Source organism: Hemicordylus capensis, chromosome 1 (genome assembly GCF_027244095.1).
Source record: "Hemicordylus capensis ecotype Gifberg chromosome 1, rHemCap1.1.pri, whole genome shotgun sequence".
Classification (NCBI taxonomy): domain Eukaryota; kingdom Metazoa; phylum Chordata; class Lepidosauria; order Squamata; family Cordylidae; genus Hemicordylus; species Hemicordylus capensis.
The window spans coordinates 229,614,974-229,631,364 of record NC_069657.1 but is presented as its reverse complement, the minus strand read 5'-3'; the positions used below and the strand labels follow the sequence as shown (position 1 = coordinate 229,631,364).

Here is a 16,391-nt window from a genome sequence, read left to right as displayed (position 1 = left end):
ATTTCATTAAGTCTTCGCCATGTCTAGATTTAGAGTCCACCTTGACCAATATCAAAATAGAGACAGTGGCAAGCATGAAAACACTGCAACCTACTTAAGGTAGATTGCAATGATTACACTAGAAAGCATGGAAACACCTTGCAGAGTTTGCAGGTGTTGTTCAAAGTAGGATACAGTTCATTTCAAAAGCATCAAAAAGTTACTTTTGAAAAGTAAATCTCTCATCCAAAACTCTCCAATAAAGCCCAGGCGAAAAAGGTGTCCTTTTCAAAGTCTCTGTGTTAGCTCTTAGCTTTGCCCCTGATGACACTCTAGCTATTATACATCCCTGCCCCCAATTCCACTTGTTGCCAGGGCTAAGTCAGGTGCAAATGATCTCCCAATTTTGTTTTGACTTGGGCCTCTTCGCTGAAGGCCAAAAAATAGCTCACTGTCTTGGAGAAGTAGAGATAACATCCAGAACAGTGGCATTAAGCAGCAATTCCCTTATGTGAGGGAATAAAATCACCAAAATCTCTATCCATGTTAGAGAATGTGACTAAAACGGATGTCAAAATGGCTCAAAAACAGCAATGGTATGTCACACTTGGGAGAAGAGAGTGGAAGGAAGGCTGATAAGCAGTTTTTTGGAGACAACTGGAGTCCATCCTTCTGTTTGGGGAAGGGTATTTCAAGCTCCCATTTTTTTTCTCTGCGCCTGAACTGAGAGAACTTTGCTGACATCTCTATGAATACATTTATATACTGCTTTTCAACCAAAGTTTCCAAAGCAGTATACATAAATATAGATAAATAAATAAAATGGCTTCATCTGCAAAGGGCTCACAATCTAAAAAAGAAACATAACATAGACACCAGTAACAGCCACTGGAGGGATGCTGTGCTGGGGATTGATAGGGCCAGTTGCTCTCTCCCTGGTCAATAAAGAGAATCACCACTAAAAAGGTGCCTCTTTGCTCAGTTAGCAGGGGATACATTCACCATTACAAGCTGAACAAGCAAAAAACTGGCTGTCATCCAAGCTAGTAGTGCAGGTTGTATTGAGCTCCAGACTAAGGCTGCGGGAGAAGTGAAATTTTTTGTATATCTCCCCTTCCCTCCAGAGCTCACTGTGCATCATGATAATATGCTCCTAAGAGTCATGCAGCCTTAGTCTAGAATTCAGAACTGCTGCACTATTTATTTAATAACAATAACAACAACAACAACAACAACAATAATAATAATAATAAAATAATAGTGCAGTACTAGCACAGCAGGGAAGTAACATCCCCATTGGTATGTTTCCCAGACTATGGGAAACACCTCTATTGGGCAGCAGTGATATAGGAAGATGCTGAAAGGCACCATCTCATACTGCATGGAAGATGGCAATGGTAAACTCCTCCTGTATTCTACAGGACTCTTTGGGTGCCAGGAGTTGACACTGACTCGACGGCACAACTTTACTTTACTTTACTAGTCTGAATGTTGGCCAGTATCTGTGTATGAAGATGATTGCAACTGGATTTTCTAGCTACTTAATTCCAAGACTCTTGATCTGGTGCACCAATTGTGGCCTTACCTCGACCAGCAGGCCCTTGAATCCATAATGCATGCCCTTGTTACCTTTCGGTTGGTCTTTTGCAATGCGCCCTACCTGGGATTGCCAGGTGTGGAGCCAGTCGAGTGGCGGCCGGTGTCCAGCCCCGCTCGTTGCCCCCCCTCCAATATGCCTGTGTGTGTGATGTCACGCACCCGGGGCTTGGCTTCCATGCCCGGGCCGCTGAGAGCCCGGGCGAACTCTTTGCCAATTATTTCAGGCAGCTCCAACTGCCCAATAGTTTCCCCTGTGACACAAGGGGGCGTGGCTTGGGCTGCCAAGAGCCCAAACGAGCTCTCAGCTTGTCATTTCAGGCAGTGTTGACTGCCTGATAGGACCTTTTCCCCTTTCTCTCCCTCCAGAGAGGGAGAGGAAGGGAAAAACGTTCTATTGGGCAGTCGGAGCTGCCTGAAATAACTGGCAAAGAGTTCGCCCAGGCTCTTGGCGGCCCAGGTGTGGGAGGGGGGAATTTGCTCTGGGCTCCTATGGAGCCCAAGTCATGGGGCTCAGGGGCCTTTCCCCATTGGCATCCTGGGTTCTTTGAACCCTTTCGCCCAATGGTGGCTCTGCCCCTAGGGGTTGCCTTTGAAGATAACTCAGAAGCTTCAGCTGGCTCAAAATGCTGGGGCCTGGCTGCTAATGGGCAGCAGAAAATATGATCATGTTTCACCATTGTTTCACTGCATTGGCTGCAAGTTCACTTCTGAGTCCAATTCAAAGTGCTGGTTATCACCTATAAAGCCCTTCAGGGCTTGGCGCCTCTGCCATCCAACTTCGACCCACCCTGTGAGGTTGTCTCAGGTGGGCCTTCTCAGAGTTCTGGGCCCAGAGGAATCAAAGATTTCCATTCCTATCAAAGATGACTTTAGTGAGAACTTAAAGAAACATGTCTAATAACTGACTACAATCTCACCCGTGTTGACCCTTACAAGACTCTTCAAATTCTTGTGGCTCTTTGCAGGGTCTGGAGTTCTCTAAACTCAGATGTGAAACAATTAAAAAAAACCCTATGTAAACGCAACCATCAGTCATTGATATTCTGCTCCATGAAATGTTCCCTCGTGCTTACAGTGTATAAGCTAACTTGGAGTGAACTGAGCTACGCAATGCAATCCATTGCTTTTGGCAGGCCAGTACATGTCTAGAGCATACTGTCTAGATCTCAAGGGTATCATTTAATATGTATGCTGCAGTGAGGGGCTTGCATAGCCACTTTTGAAGTAGGCTGCCCTTTACCATGCCCCATGATAGCTGTATCCAGCTAGCCAGTGCTTCTTAAAAGCACACACTTCTACAGCCAGATTCTATAGTGATGTGCATGTCATTTCACAGGAATGCTCGCATCTCAAAAATAAGTTTGGTACCTGAAAGTCTCAGTTTTGTTTTCTATTTTACATATGCAATGCAATGCAATGCAATGCCTTATTTTTTGACTTGTCAATTACTTTACTCATTTGCATAGATTCACCGTTTTTGTTAGCAGAAGATTTAAGGGGGAAAGTGACATTTGGTACAAGCAGCAAAGTCAGCTATAACATTTTCACCCTTTAGAAACTTCCTGATGCAGGGTGGCTGTTAATGGAACAGTCAGTTTCACTTTGCATTTTAGAATTTTGTATTTGCTAGAGAGAAAAGGTATACTCTGTTTTCTTAATGGGTATTTAAACAATGAGCCTCACTCAGGTGTGTTGAACAGAATGCTGAGGCATGCTATTCAATTACTAGTAGTCATGGAGAAAAGAGCAAAGCAAAGCATCAAAGCCCCAGCTTTCAATCCTGGAAGTTCTCATCAGCTTCCCTCTAGCTTTGGAGATTTCGCCAGATGTTGACCACAGTCTACCCTGGCAGCCAGCTATAAAGACTGGAATGTTTTTGTACAGTTACTGTAGATAGATACATATGCGCATACACACACACACACACACACACACAAGCTTATATTCTTGTGATTCTGAATATCACAAATCCTGCTTTTTCTGCTTGGGCAGAATTGTGGAGTACCCACAGCTTTGTCTCTAAGCAAGAGATATTCTATACAGGAGCTCCCTTGCCAAGCCCTGTCCCCATCCCCATTCTGTATTGGTGTATTTGATTTTTCTTTCCCAATGCAGGACTTCACATTTGTCTCTGTTGAACTTCATCTCGTTGGTTTTGGCTCAGTGTTTGAGCCTGTCCAGATTGTTCTAAATCTTGGATTTCTTCCTGAATGCATCCCTTCCCAGCCCAGTCTTGAACTCAAAGACCAGGTCAAAGTGTGGGTGCATGAAACCTAATTTCAAAACCACAGCATAAGACTCTGTAAAGTCATTATTGTTTATATGGCACACAAGTTAAGGTGAGCACCCTAGTTTTGAATTCCGCATTGCTGAGAGCACAAGTGAATCTTAAACTGAAACTTTTGATTTTTTTTAAAAAAAAAATCTCTTCTGTATTCCTGTATATCCCTGAAGAAGGAGAGCACTTTCTGGAAGCACTGTTAGCAAGAAACAAGAAGATAGCTCTTCTTTAAGAAGAGATGCCCCCTAGGCATGATTAAGATCATGGAGCTGTTCCTTGCTATTGAAACTAGCAGCAGCTATATAGGATGCTGCTGAAAGGTATCATCGCATATATTACGCGAGAGGAGGCAACGGTAAACCCCTCCTGTATTCTACCAAAAGAAAACCACAGGGGTCTGTGGGCACCAGGAGTCGGAACCGACTTGACGGCACACTTTAGCTTTACCTTTAACAGAGGCTCAGATTACGTCCTAATGGGTTAAACTAAGAAAAGACTGACACGGCCTCTTTGCCTCTTCTGCTTGCAGAAACGGAAAGTTTTGTTTACAGATATTCCAACTTGCCTGACAGCTTCCCCCCCACCCGCTCCTTTCAGATATCCCTAGGAAGTTTTTGATACTCTAGCACTGACCTCAGGGGGATAGTAGTACAAATAGTATAACTTGCTGCCAATGGGTAGAAGGTGCCCTCTGCTGTGCTAGTGGGCCAGGAAGTCATCTTCCTTCCTTTAAAAATCAAGCAATTGGCTAGAGCAAATGGAATTCAGCAAGAAGGTCATAATGGTGCTGAAGGGCCAGTGAGAGATCATGCTGCTTTCTTTCATCTGAACGACGTTTAAAAAGAATCACCAGTGCTTGGTTGTTCTGTAGGAGAAAGAGCCTTATGTATCACAAGAAAGTATCTTTGTAGAATATATGGTACTTCTCTTATGAGCTCTGGTATGTTTGAAAGGAGTACTTGTGAAATTAGCTGGAGCTGTATGTGTCCCCCCCTTTTGATTGGTCCGCTGCAATAGTTCTGTCGGACAGCATGCAGCTGGTATGCAATGTCATCTTTGTTGAGCCATCTTCCTCCCTCCCTCTGGGGAGTGAGCAGAACGTTGTTGAAGCCCGCATTTTTCAATACTGGGAGGTCTGAGTAATGTCACCCGCTCACCAGGAGGGGAGGTCAACCCAGTAGAGCCTGTAGTGCCAGAAATTTTAAAAGCAAATGCCAGAGAAGAGAGCCCAAAATGATTTGGGGTTTTAATGCAGCCTGTTACCTTAAGTAATTTTTAATCACAGCAAGAAACGCTCCCTTTTTATTTTTGAAAGAACAAAAATGGCTTGGCGCCCTCAGAAAATAAAAGGGAGCTCGGCATAGCACAGCGATGATTTGCAAGGCTAGACAGACTCCATAAGGCTTTTTAAAATAGACTCCAATATTTCCAGTGCTTAAAGAGGAACAAGTATGTGATAGTTTTTGAAGTGCTGATTTTACAATAGACTCTAGCTGAGCACATTATAATTTGCTAGCAGAAGTTCCAAAGTACTAGTACTTTCAATAATGAGATGAGAAACCCTAATATGAGAAGATTTCTGTATTGTGTCTAATGAAAAGCAGAAAAATGTGCTAATTTGTAAGTCCTGTTGTGGTGATAGCCTTGGAGGCTTTTGAAACACCTTACTGACTTATGAAGGATTAAGGAAAAAGTGACATTTGCTACTGGCAGAAAAGTCAATTATAAAATTTCCACCCTTTAGAAACTTCCTGATGCAGGATGGATGTTAATAGAACAGTCAGTTTCACTTTGTATTACCGAGTTTTGTATTTGCTAGAGAGAAAAGGCATATTCTGTTTTCTTAATGGGCATTTAAACAATGAGCTTCATTCAGGTGTGTGTGAATGGAATGCTGAGGCATGCTATCCGATGAGCTTTGAGGCACCGAGCTACAGCTGAGATCTTGAGCAGCAAACAAAGGACCACAGTTGGGAAGGAGGACAAGCCCTTGTGCTGCTTATTGATGCAGGGCTTCTTACTTTTATGAGTGAGAGTTTACAGTACCCCCCCCCAAGCCCTAAGATTGAATACATCTGCATACACCGCTCAAAAAAGGCCTTGGAGCTCTGCAGGTAGCAATGTGTCCTTCTTCTCAGCCTGAAGTACCCTGCAGCCCTGGACTTCAAACGATGTGGCATGCATGGACGCTTACCTTTCCCATGAGAACAAATGCATCCGAGCATGGGAAAAGACCAGGGAGACCCAAGCTCAGCCACAAGCTTCCTGAATGACCTGGGCCAGTTGCCCTCTCTTAGCCTACTTCCTAGAGTCCTTGAGAAGATAAGAGGGGAGGCCAAGCAGACATACTGCCCTGAGCTCTTTGGAAGAAGGGCAAGATGGAAATGTAGTGAATAAATAAAATAGTTCATGGGATATTTATTTTTAAATCTATGCCTCACTTCCTTGCAAAGGTTCTCCAAGCAGCATGCAGATAAGCACCATACACCTGAAGGAATCATAGCAAATAAATCACTCAATGAATAATTCAAGACAGTTATTTAACAAAGCACAGTTATTAAAATGCAATTAACTTGGCCTCCCTACAAGCCTTGTCATAGTCTGGTTGCAGAAGTTCAACAAGATGAACTTGAGCAAACTTGGCAGGCATTTCTCAGGAGCCTGACAATGAAGGGCCACCACTAAGAAAGGCCTGTTCCTTGTAGTCGTGTCTCACTTCAGGTGATGGGGTATTCTAAGCCTCAGCAGATCTCATGGCTTGTGGATGACTTCATCTGGTTAAGCTGTTTTTAAAACTCAGGCTGTTTTAAAGCAGCTGCCAAACAGCAAGGCAGGTTCTCCCAGTCTTCCCATGTGATTGTACCACCTGAGGATTCAGGTGTGGGAGGAGGTTGAATGCAGGAGAGCCAGAGCACACATTCCAGAAAACAGCCACCTCCGTCATGGAAAGTTCTCTAGTCTCATCCCAATCGCCAACATTTCTGCATGAAGTAGATCCATTATGTATTGGATATTCTGCCTGTGCCAGCAGTTATCAGGGATGTGGGGTGGGTTAGGTGCTTGCAGATATCTCAACTTGGTTTTTGGCTAAGTGGTGCTGCTCCTCTCCACCCTTCCACATGCCTGCTATGGCCTCTAGAACCTGAAGGGTTGCCTGCCTGGATGATGGATGATTTTCTCTGACCCTTGCCTGGCTGACAGCCTGCTTTCTCTTGAGGGCTTTGAAGCTGTTATCACGTGGGATGTTGACCCCTAGCATTAGCTTGTGCGAGCCTACTGATTTGCAAGGTGGAGCTTCAGATCTGCCTCCTTTTACTTGTCATAGTAGATCCAGTACACATTTGTACAGGTAGAACTGCTGTTTTAGATGCACATGTGGACAAACTGCTGGACTGAAGCAATAGAGGTTGGTAAACGCTATAGGAACACAATGGTAGGGACTCATAGCCCAGATATAGTTATAGTAATGTAACTGTTAAAATGCTTCAGTGTTGCTTGTAAAACCCATACCAAAAAAGAAATTGGCTTCAACTGCCTTTTCACAAAAGTTCACTTCTCTGACTCTCTCCCCAATAGTACTTATATAATACGAGACCAGCAAGAATCAAGATGGTTTTGACTATGATGATCACAGCATAACCACCTAGAGCCATCTGGGTGAAGTGGTATAAAAATCTAATAAATAAATAAAACATTTATTAAAATAATTTGGGCCCAAAAAGGGTAAAGGATTTGGGCATAGCCCAGGGCTATAGAGAGGCACTCAGAAATGTGACTTCATCACATTTTCAGAGGTGTCTGGCTATCTTCCATTTTAATGCACTATTCCCCTAGATCCCACGAATACCAGCAGCTTAGGCTTGTGGTATTGCTGCTCTGCAGGTATGATCTACTGTGACTTGTTTATGGGCAACAAGGATTTGTGGTGCTATGTTTGGTAAGAGTATTCAAAGGTCAAATAGCATTGTTCTTTCCTCATTCGTTCTTGGTACATGGAAACCCTTTGGCTTAAGGCTACAATAAAATATTCTACTCCTCTTAAAAGCAGTTTCAAAACCACTTGTTCTCACTTGGCTTGATTTTTTTAGGTAACAAGAATCACTGTCCAAAATATACAATGTGAACTACGGAGATTGTGCTCATCAACTACTACGAAACAAAGATTAAATATCCACACGATTATTTGAGTGTGGAATAGAATAACCTTGCAAGTGGTTGATGCAGAAATTCTATAAAGTTGCTTCAGTTGTCAGTGAAGGCAAGCTTTTGAAATCCTGCAATTGCTGAATGACATATTCAAAGAGAGATGTGGTATTCCCTGTGTGGGACTGTGGCATAGGGACTGTAGCACTTCACAATGGAGTAGACAGAGAGACTGAATGCTCCCTCCTGTCAATAACTCCCTGCACATACAAAATTCTCACATCAGAGAGAAATTAGACCCTCTGCCCAGCATGCTAGTTTTCTATATTTTAACGAAAAGACCAGCAATTTCACATGTGAGCTCTAAGACCTCTTGAGTGAATGCCATCCAGCCCCAGGGACTGGTTGCTTTCTAATGTGGTGTTGCTCTTATAATTCCATCATTTATCCTCTTCATTTCATGACATTCTTCAAATCTACTTCTTGAATCAATGGCTCAGATCCAAGACTGAAATAAATAATGGGTGTGCCATTTCCTTATCTTCCTTTAGTATCCTGTTGCCTCTTGGGCTACTTTCATGCTTACTAGGAACTTAAACACATGTTTATTGTTACTTTTTATACCCTTATACATTTGTTCCTTATATTTCATCTGATTTTCAGTTAACATTTGGTTAGCCATTTGGTTATTTGAGCCTCCCTTGCAGTAGTTTTAAATGCTCAGATATCTTCCTCTACACCAGGGTTGTCCAACTATGGCCCTCCAGTTGATTTTGGCCTACAACTCCCATCATCCCCAGACTCAGTGGCCAGTAGTCAGGAATGATGGAAGTTGTAGGCCAAAAACAGCTGAAGGGCTGCTGGTGGACACCCCTGAAGTTTAAAGTTTTCTGGGACTGAAGCTTTACATCCCAAGACTTAACTGTTCTGGCAATATTACAGATTTTTTTCAGGAAGCTTGGAAGCTATTTTCACATTAAGCACTTCTTACTTTCCCAAGTTGGGAGATGTCCAAGGGCAGCATACTTGGGTTTGGTTTCCTTTTGCTGAGAGAGCACACTGGAGTCTTGTAGCATCTTTGAAATATTTGTCTTATTTTCATTGTATACAATCAGAGCATAGTGGAAGCAAACAGATTCCTATAAACTGCTGAACCTTCATTAGATCCCCCAAACAAGTGTAAAGAACAGTCTAAGTATCTCCAGCACAAAAATTCCCAGTTCTGTATGTGACTCTCTCTACCTCCCAATTAGAACTTGCCTCAAATGTTTTCTCTTCCCTGCACTGCAAACTAGCATGAGGGTGTTCTGAGGGATGGAGAGAGATTCTAGCCCATTGGGGGACATTCTTCTTCCAAATCCCTGACCTCCATCAGGCAACATTTCAGAAAAATCATAGTGATATACCTATGCACAAGATCAAGATAGCAAAACTCATTACACCATGTAAATTCTTTTGGATCCGAAGAAAGCAATTAACCCAATTAATTTATTGGTAAATTATTTTATGCTGGAGCTCAAAATAATTGCAATGAAAGTCTGACATTCACATTATCACTATCATAATTACTTACATTATGATTGTTCTTTCAATGAAAGCCCAGTAATTTGATGATAATAGGGGATGTAAATAATTTAACTCAAATTTGGTAGATCAGTCTCTTATACAAATGAGAACATGACATCTTCCTTTTTTAGTCACCTTGGGCTTGACTGCAAGAACTGGCATTGGATTGAATGCTTGTTGTTCTTTCAGCCAAATGTACTTTGAGTAATTGCACTGGAATTTCTTATAGTAGTAATCAGTAAACGAAAAGAAAAAGGCATGTCCCCTTTGAAACACTCTTCAATGAATTTGTTGCACAAATGAGCATTCATAATGTTAGGATTTTGCAAGAGAATCATATAATAAAATCATAGCATTTAAAGTTTTTTTAATTTTTATGTTGTTAGAATAATGTATTCAAAGTGCCTTATATTTAAGCAGAAGTTGAGTTACTGCCCTGTTTAAAAAGCTGTTTCATGAAAAGGTGTTAGCATAACTGTGTATTGCTTCTTTAGAACATCTTGATGGGAAATCAATCCATTTCCATAATGAAGGAGATAAAAAGTTTGTTCAACCTACTTCATGGGTACCCGTTCTGGCAGGTATCCTGGTATAGCTTGGAATTTTTTTACTTTTAACCTTTTGCAGAGGTGTTAAGTGAGACCATTTGTCATGGCCCAGACGTCAGTCCTTCTAGCACTTACTATGAGGTAGGACTGCAGCTCAGTGGAAGAGCATCTCTTTTGCATGTAGCAGGCCTCAGGTTGAGCAGATTTCCCAGGGGTGCAAAAATCTTGGCTGAATTAAGGAGAGCCACTGCCAGTAATTGTAAATACTAAGCCAGATGGACCTTATATTGAGTCACAGTATAAGACAGCTTAGAGGAGGTATCGGAGAACATAGAGGATGGGGGAGACAAGGTGCAGGACCAACCCCAGGAGCCTCAGAAACTGCCATGCTGGGAAGGGAACCCCAGGAGTCTGTATCGGTATGGCCTAAGGAAGTGGTCCTGCTCTTTTCCTCCTCAAAACCTCTGGAAGCACAGGAAACTCTGCAGCATAGCTGAAGCCAGCATTGGAGAAATAGAGCACAGCGGCTTTAATTCTCAACAGCTTCTGCAGGCAGGGTGGAACGAAAGACAACCAGTTAGATCAGGGGTAGGCAACTTTGGCTCACCAGCTGCTTTTGAACTATTTTATTCAATTTATTTTGTCGGGGATGATGGGAGTTGTAGTTCTACAACAACTGGAGATCCAAGGTTGCCTACTGCTTAGTTAGAGGGCAGGCCTATATAAGCCTGGAGAGGAGAGCTGGTCTTGTAGTAGCAAGCATGACTTGTCCCCTTAAGCTAAGCAGGGTCTGCCCTGGTTGCATATGAAAGGGAGACTAGAAGTGTGAGCACTGTAAGATCTTCCCCTCAGGGGATGGAGCCGCTCTGGGAAGAGCAGAAGGTTCCAAGTTCCCTCCTGGCTTCTCCAAGATAGGGCTGAGAGAGATTCCTGCTTGCAACCTTGGAGAAGCTGCTGCCAGTCTGTGAAGACAATACTGAGCTAGATAGACCAAAGGTCTGACTCAGTATATGGCAGCTTCCTATGTTCCTATGTTCGCCCCAGTTAGTTAGTTCCAACTTCTCATTGGAGCAACATCTTAAGTTGTTGCATTGTGGTCACCCTACACTCACCCCGTGATCTGGGTGGTTCTGTTTTTTCTGCCTAGGGCTCTGCTGGGATTTATGCTGACATCTGCACGAGACTCCATCACTGGTCACTATACAAGCCCCCCACCCCGTGTCACAGAGCCTTCAGGGACAGATTTCTGGAGTTAAAAACTCCATCGAAGGGAGGAGAGAGCTGTGAGGAGAAAGCCTTTCCCCCACTGCACCCACTGGGGCTGTGGGGAAAGACTTCTTTTATTTTTGATTCTCCACAGGGCTATGTCCGTGGAAGTGGCCCGTCGCGTGGTGAATGTCAGCCATGGTTTATTGTGTGAACTGATTGCAAGCCAATGCAGGTATGGAGCTTGGTAGTGTTCCTGGATTCTGCTTTGTGACTTGATTTGCAAGTGGTGGCCATGGTTGGGAATGCTTTTTACTAGTTCTGATTGTTGAGCCAGTTGCCACCAGCTCCAGCTTAAACGCTGGCACTGCCTGAAGTGGTGCCATGCCGCCACTGGGAGTGCCTTATGCTGCCCACCCTGACAGCTGGGCCAGCTCCACCCACTCCATCCCCACACCACTGAAGCTTCTGAGTCTGAGGGAGACCTGATGGGCTTTAACTCTATCTACTCTTGTGTACACTCAAAAACTAAAGTTTGAGAATAGGGGATTTTAATATCAAAATACCTGAATTTCATGAGAATTTTTGCTGCAGGACAGGAAAGGAGCAAGCAGGGCTGTTTTGATGGTTATTAAGACTTGTATTGTATGTCCTTGAGGCTCCCCATAGAGGTAGAGATGCATCTCATAAATATTATAAAGATATTTGACAAAACCTGTGCTAGGAGGGAGTTGGGATCTCTGTGAATGACTGACTGGGTTCAGACATTAAAAAGGTGTTTAATGATGCCTTTTCATATCTATATCTATCTATCTCCAACATATAGTAATTCTTTCATCAGTTTTGATCTCATGACCATGATTTACGCCTTTGTTAGTGTTAAGATGTAATATCCTTAAGGAACTCCCTTTGGAAACTGTTTGGAGGTTGCAGAACATACAGGTAGCAACCCAAACCACTATACCATAATAAGGGTATTCACATGTGCAGCCTAACCCAGGCTAGGGCAGTTCAGCCTGGTTTAGGCTGCACATGTGAACTGCCAGGAGCGAGGTAGCCAGGAGCGAGGTAGCTCCTGGCACTACCCCACACCAAACCCCACTTCTTAACCCGGCATGTAGGCAAGGTTAAGCAAACCTATGTTTTCCTTAAACTTGATCAGCGATAATCTGAGAGATCGCTGCTGGGACAAACAGTTTCCCCCTGGCCTGCTGCCATTTCCAGCAGCGAGCTAGGGGGAAGGAACGGCCATGCTCATGTCCCAGGGCATCCTGGGATGCAGGAGGAGGAAGTCCTCCCATTCCCATTGTTTCCCTTAGCCGCACCACCGCTTGTGTGGGTGTGTGGCGTAGCAGAGGGGAGGACGACAGCCGCTCAGCCTCCCCAGCTAGGTAGGTCATGGGCATAGCCTCAGTGCCTCACTGCTACAATGTTGCATCAGTACTCTAGAGTTTGCCTCCATGTCCCACAGCTTTGTCATACAATTCAAAGTGTTAGCCGACATAAATTCACATAACCTAAATCACTTGGGCCCAGTATTCTTCAGAGAATGCCTCCTCCCTTGTGCTGTACCTGAAGAGCCTGGAAAAAAAAAGGCTTGTAGGGATATTCTCATTGTCCACACAGAACTCTTTTAATCCAGCAATACATGGAATAAATGATTTGCTTTGGGTGAGGGGGAATGTCTTCATTTGAGCCAAAGTTTAGTGGCTGAGATTTCCAGCAATGTGTACATACATGCATTGTATACTACAAAAATATTTTGGAATGAGTTGTGCATTTAAGACCTTTTTAGTGAAATGTGTCAAAATATTGGTGTTCCAAGTACTAAAAATCTAAATTGATAAACGGTGAAGAAAAAGCAAAGCTAGGCCCTAAGAATCTATCTGTATTGTTTTCTAGTTTCATACAGGATCAGTTCTGCAAACTGTTTTGAAAGCCAGGACTTACACCTGGATTCACAGCCAAAATAGATTCAAAGCTACTCTTTGAATATGAAGTTTAATCTGAAATCCCATTCTAGCCCAGTCATTTTGGATGCCAGTATCTGCAACCATTTCAAGCACATTTGGAATTTGGGCTCATGATTTCTGAAATTGGGACAACCCAGGCATCTCTAATTTTTTAAAAAAAATAACTACTGGGTTCTTATAGCTAAGTGTCCTGTGGGCAGCTGGTTAGAGTTTGTTAATAGCTCATGGGCATATTAAAACAGGAGGCGAAATTTTCAGCTTTAACAATTTTCTTGGAAACTATCAACACATTAGGCATTCAGGTACTGAAAACATTTTGTAAGGAAATATATGGCACAATTCTTCTGCATACAGTGATGCAGCAACCATGTGTGAAGTGAACCCCACTGGGCTAACTGAGTCCTGCCCCCCTGCCCCCAAACGCTCATGTGCACATGGCATTTGTGCAAGGGGGCAGTCCATGGAATGGAAAGTCTGTGCGTGCCTCCCATCGAGCTCTCTTTTTCACCATGTCACCAGCTCACAATTAAGAGTGGACATTTATTTTTGGCCCATTTTATTCACTTTCCATTTATTCAGAAACAAACATGGGGAACAAATGCGTATGAATGAGATTCATTACCCATTCAGGGGTGTGGAGTGTTTACTTTGTCCAACAGGAAACAGAGGGCTTCTGTAAACACACCCCCTGGTGGCCACCATTTTATTTCCCCACTATGCCATGGATAAAACATCATTCCAGGGCACTGCAGCGAGGAAATGTCGTCCATCAGTGGGGCCATGTTTTTGTGGCAGCTGCCATTGTATTTTCTCGCAAAGCCCTGTACACACCATCACTCTGGAAGATTGTGGGGAAATAAAATGGCCTCCACAAAATCATGGTGGCCCTCACTGGCAGCCACAATTTCCCCCCAGAATGCCCTGAAATAAAATGGCTGCTGCCAGGAAACAGCTATGCATAGGACCTCTGCTGCTCACCATGAAGGCAACCACTTAAAAAACAAGGAAAAGGAAACAAAAGCATCAAAATGAAAGAGAGAAATGAAATGACTTGCATTAATATAAAATGGGGGGAAACATACAAAAATGTGTATTAAAATACTTTTAATGGTAGAAATAAATGAAATAATAAAACTATTTTTTTCTTGCATACCCCTATTCAGAATATTTGGGTATGGGCTCTCCCATTCCCTGGACTGCTCAGGTGAACTGGTGTGTGCAAGGAGGAGGAAAGGGAGAAACATAGCTCTGTTAAACCTGATGGGGATCCCATTGTGTGCTCTGTCCTCACTGGGGGAAGTACCATGCCTATAGATGGTCAAAAAGAAGAGTACAGATACACAGTTAAATTTTAGGAAAATTACCAATAAGTTAATAATCTAAAGAACTGAAATACCCTAGCTAGGTCTAAGTAACTTGTTAAAGAAGCAGCCTAATAATAGTAATATGTGGCCTATGTAATAATCCAGTGGTCATTAGTTTGTTACCTTGAAGGAACTAAATGTCACACTGAAGTTTTATGCTATTCACAGGACACTTTTAGATGCAGGCTGTTCTGAGAACTGAGCAGAGGCTTGAGATTTCAAGAAAGTTTCCTCACCCTGCAATAGTTGCTCTCCACAGCAACTGATGAAGGGCTTTGTAACTGTGGTGAATATTAAGAGAACTTTCCCAAGAAATCATCACTACTTTTTCTTCTTCCCTTTCTTCTTCTCTTTATCTTTTCCCTTGTCTTTTCCTTTCCCCTTTCCAGTGTCTTCACTCACTGTCAGTGACTTGATTCGTGCTTTTCCCAGAGGAGTCTTTGCATACCAAACCTATAGAATCAGGTAGAAACATATTTTTAAAGAGCTTGAAAGTATGCCCCGTCCCCCCTCCCCCCGCCTGCAGTAGTCCTTTCTGTACAAGAATCCTAATTGTGGGAAGCTCATGGAGACGAAGCATCACAATCTTTAGATCTCCTGAGAATGCTATTATAACAAGAACAGTAGCAATCATGTGCTTGAAGTGGCTCATTAACATGAATACATAGCTGTGGTACTTAAGTTGTTATAGTTATGATAGCATTACAATCTCTGTGATCAACTCTATTTCCTAGGGTATATAATTCTAGTTGAAAATCTGTACTTCAAAATTTGGCAGTGTAGCAAGATGCACAAGCGAGTTGAGTTATCTGATTTCAGTGGGGAAGATGGTTAACTGTTTGTTGCAGGATTTTTTGGCTTTGTTTTTTTACTAAATGAAGTGAAGAGTGCCAATTAAGAATTTTAACACAGTGTGAAAGCTTATTAGAAAATGAGTAAAAGAGGGCAATTATCACAATTACTGAAGTTGAATGAAAATGGGAAACAAACGTGTTTCCATTGATTTGTATAATATCGGCACAAGAGTTGAGCACTGATATACCAGATACTATCTTGGGAAAGATTCATAATTGAATGTCATTTTTAAAAATTGTGTACTACTTTAAGAGAGACACAGTGTAAAGTGGCTTTTCATTGTTATATCATTCCACCAAAATTGAACAGAATGTTAAATAAATGAAAATATCAGCATGACTAAGCAGGATTTTTCCACGTATGTTGCAGTTTAAGTTGATAGGTTAGGTTTCAACTTACTAGACTGAATTTGCTGAAATTATCTTTCAAATAACAGGAGAGTGATTACATTTTGTGTCGCTTACCTTATTATTAATTTTTTTGGAAGCTGAGGGTCAGTGGGTGGTAAAAGCCCTGAATGGTTGAGTAAACCTGCGCTGCGGGCCCTTGTCTTTCCACTTGTGGGCAAAAGGTAACAACTTATACTTTTCCTTAGTCTTGACCAGTACATCCTTTTGGGCCTCAGCACCAAACAGCCTCTCTCCCATGTATGGAACAGAAGTGAGGTTAGATTGAGAAGTGTTGTATTGAAGTATTCCAGTACTCTAGCCAAAATACTGATGCATACAGAGCAGGCCGAGAACCTGACACTGTCCAGTGTGGCATCTGCTATGAAGGTGCTTTGGTGCAAGGTCCTTTGTAACCCTAATAGTTTGCGCCTCATCTTAGCCTGGTCAGAAGGTGGATCATTTAGTAACTCATCTATCCAGAGCAAGGA

General features: G+C 42.7%; 1 protein-coding gene across 5 annotated transcripts in view; it reads right to left on the bottom strand.

Moving 5' to 3' along the window:
* Positions 1-14,382: 14,382 nt before the first annotated feature.
* The window catches only part of IQCA1 (IQ motif containing with AAA domain 1), a 169,826-nt gene continuing 167,817 nt past the window's right edge, over positions 14,383-16,391 (bottom strand). For all 5 annotated transcript variants that reach the window (XM_053283146.1, XM_053283147.1, XM_053283145.1 and 2 more), the window contains one exon: positions 14,383-15,112. In XM_053283146.1, coding sequence (XP_053139121.1) covers positions 14,981-15,112 — 132 coding nt within the window. In that variant the 3' untranslated portion in view covers positions 14,383-14,980. The remainder of the gene's footprint in view (positions 15,113-16,391) is intronic.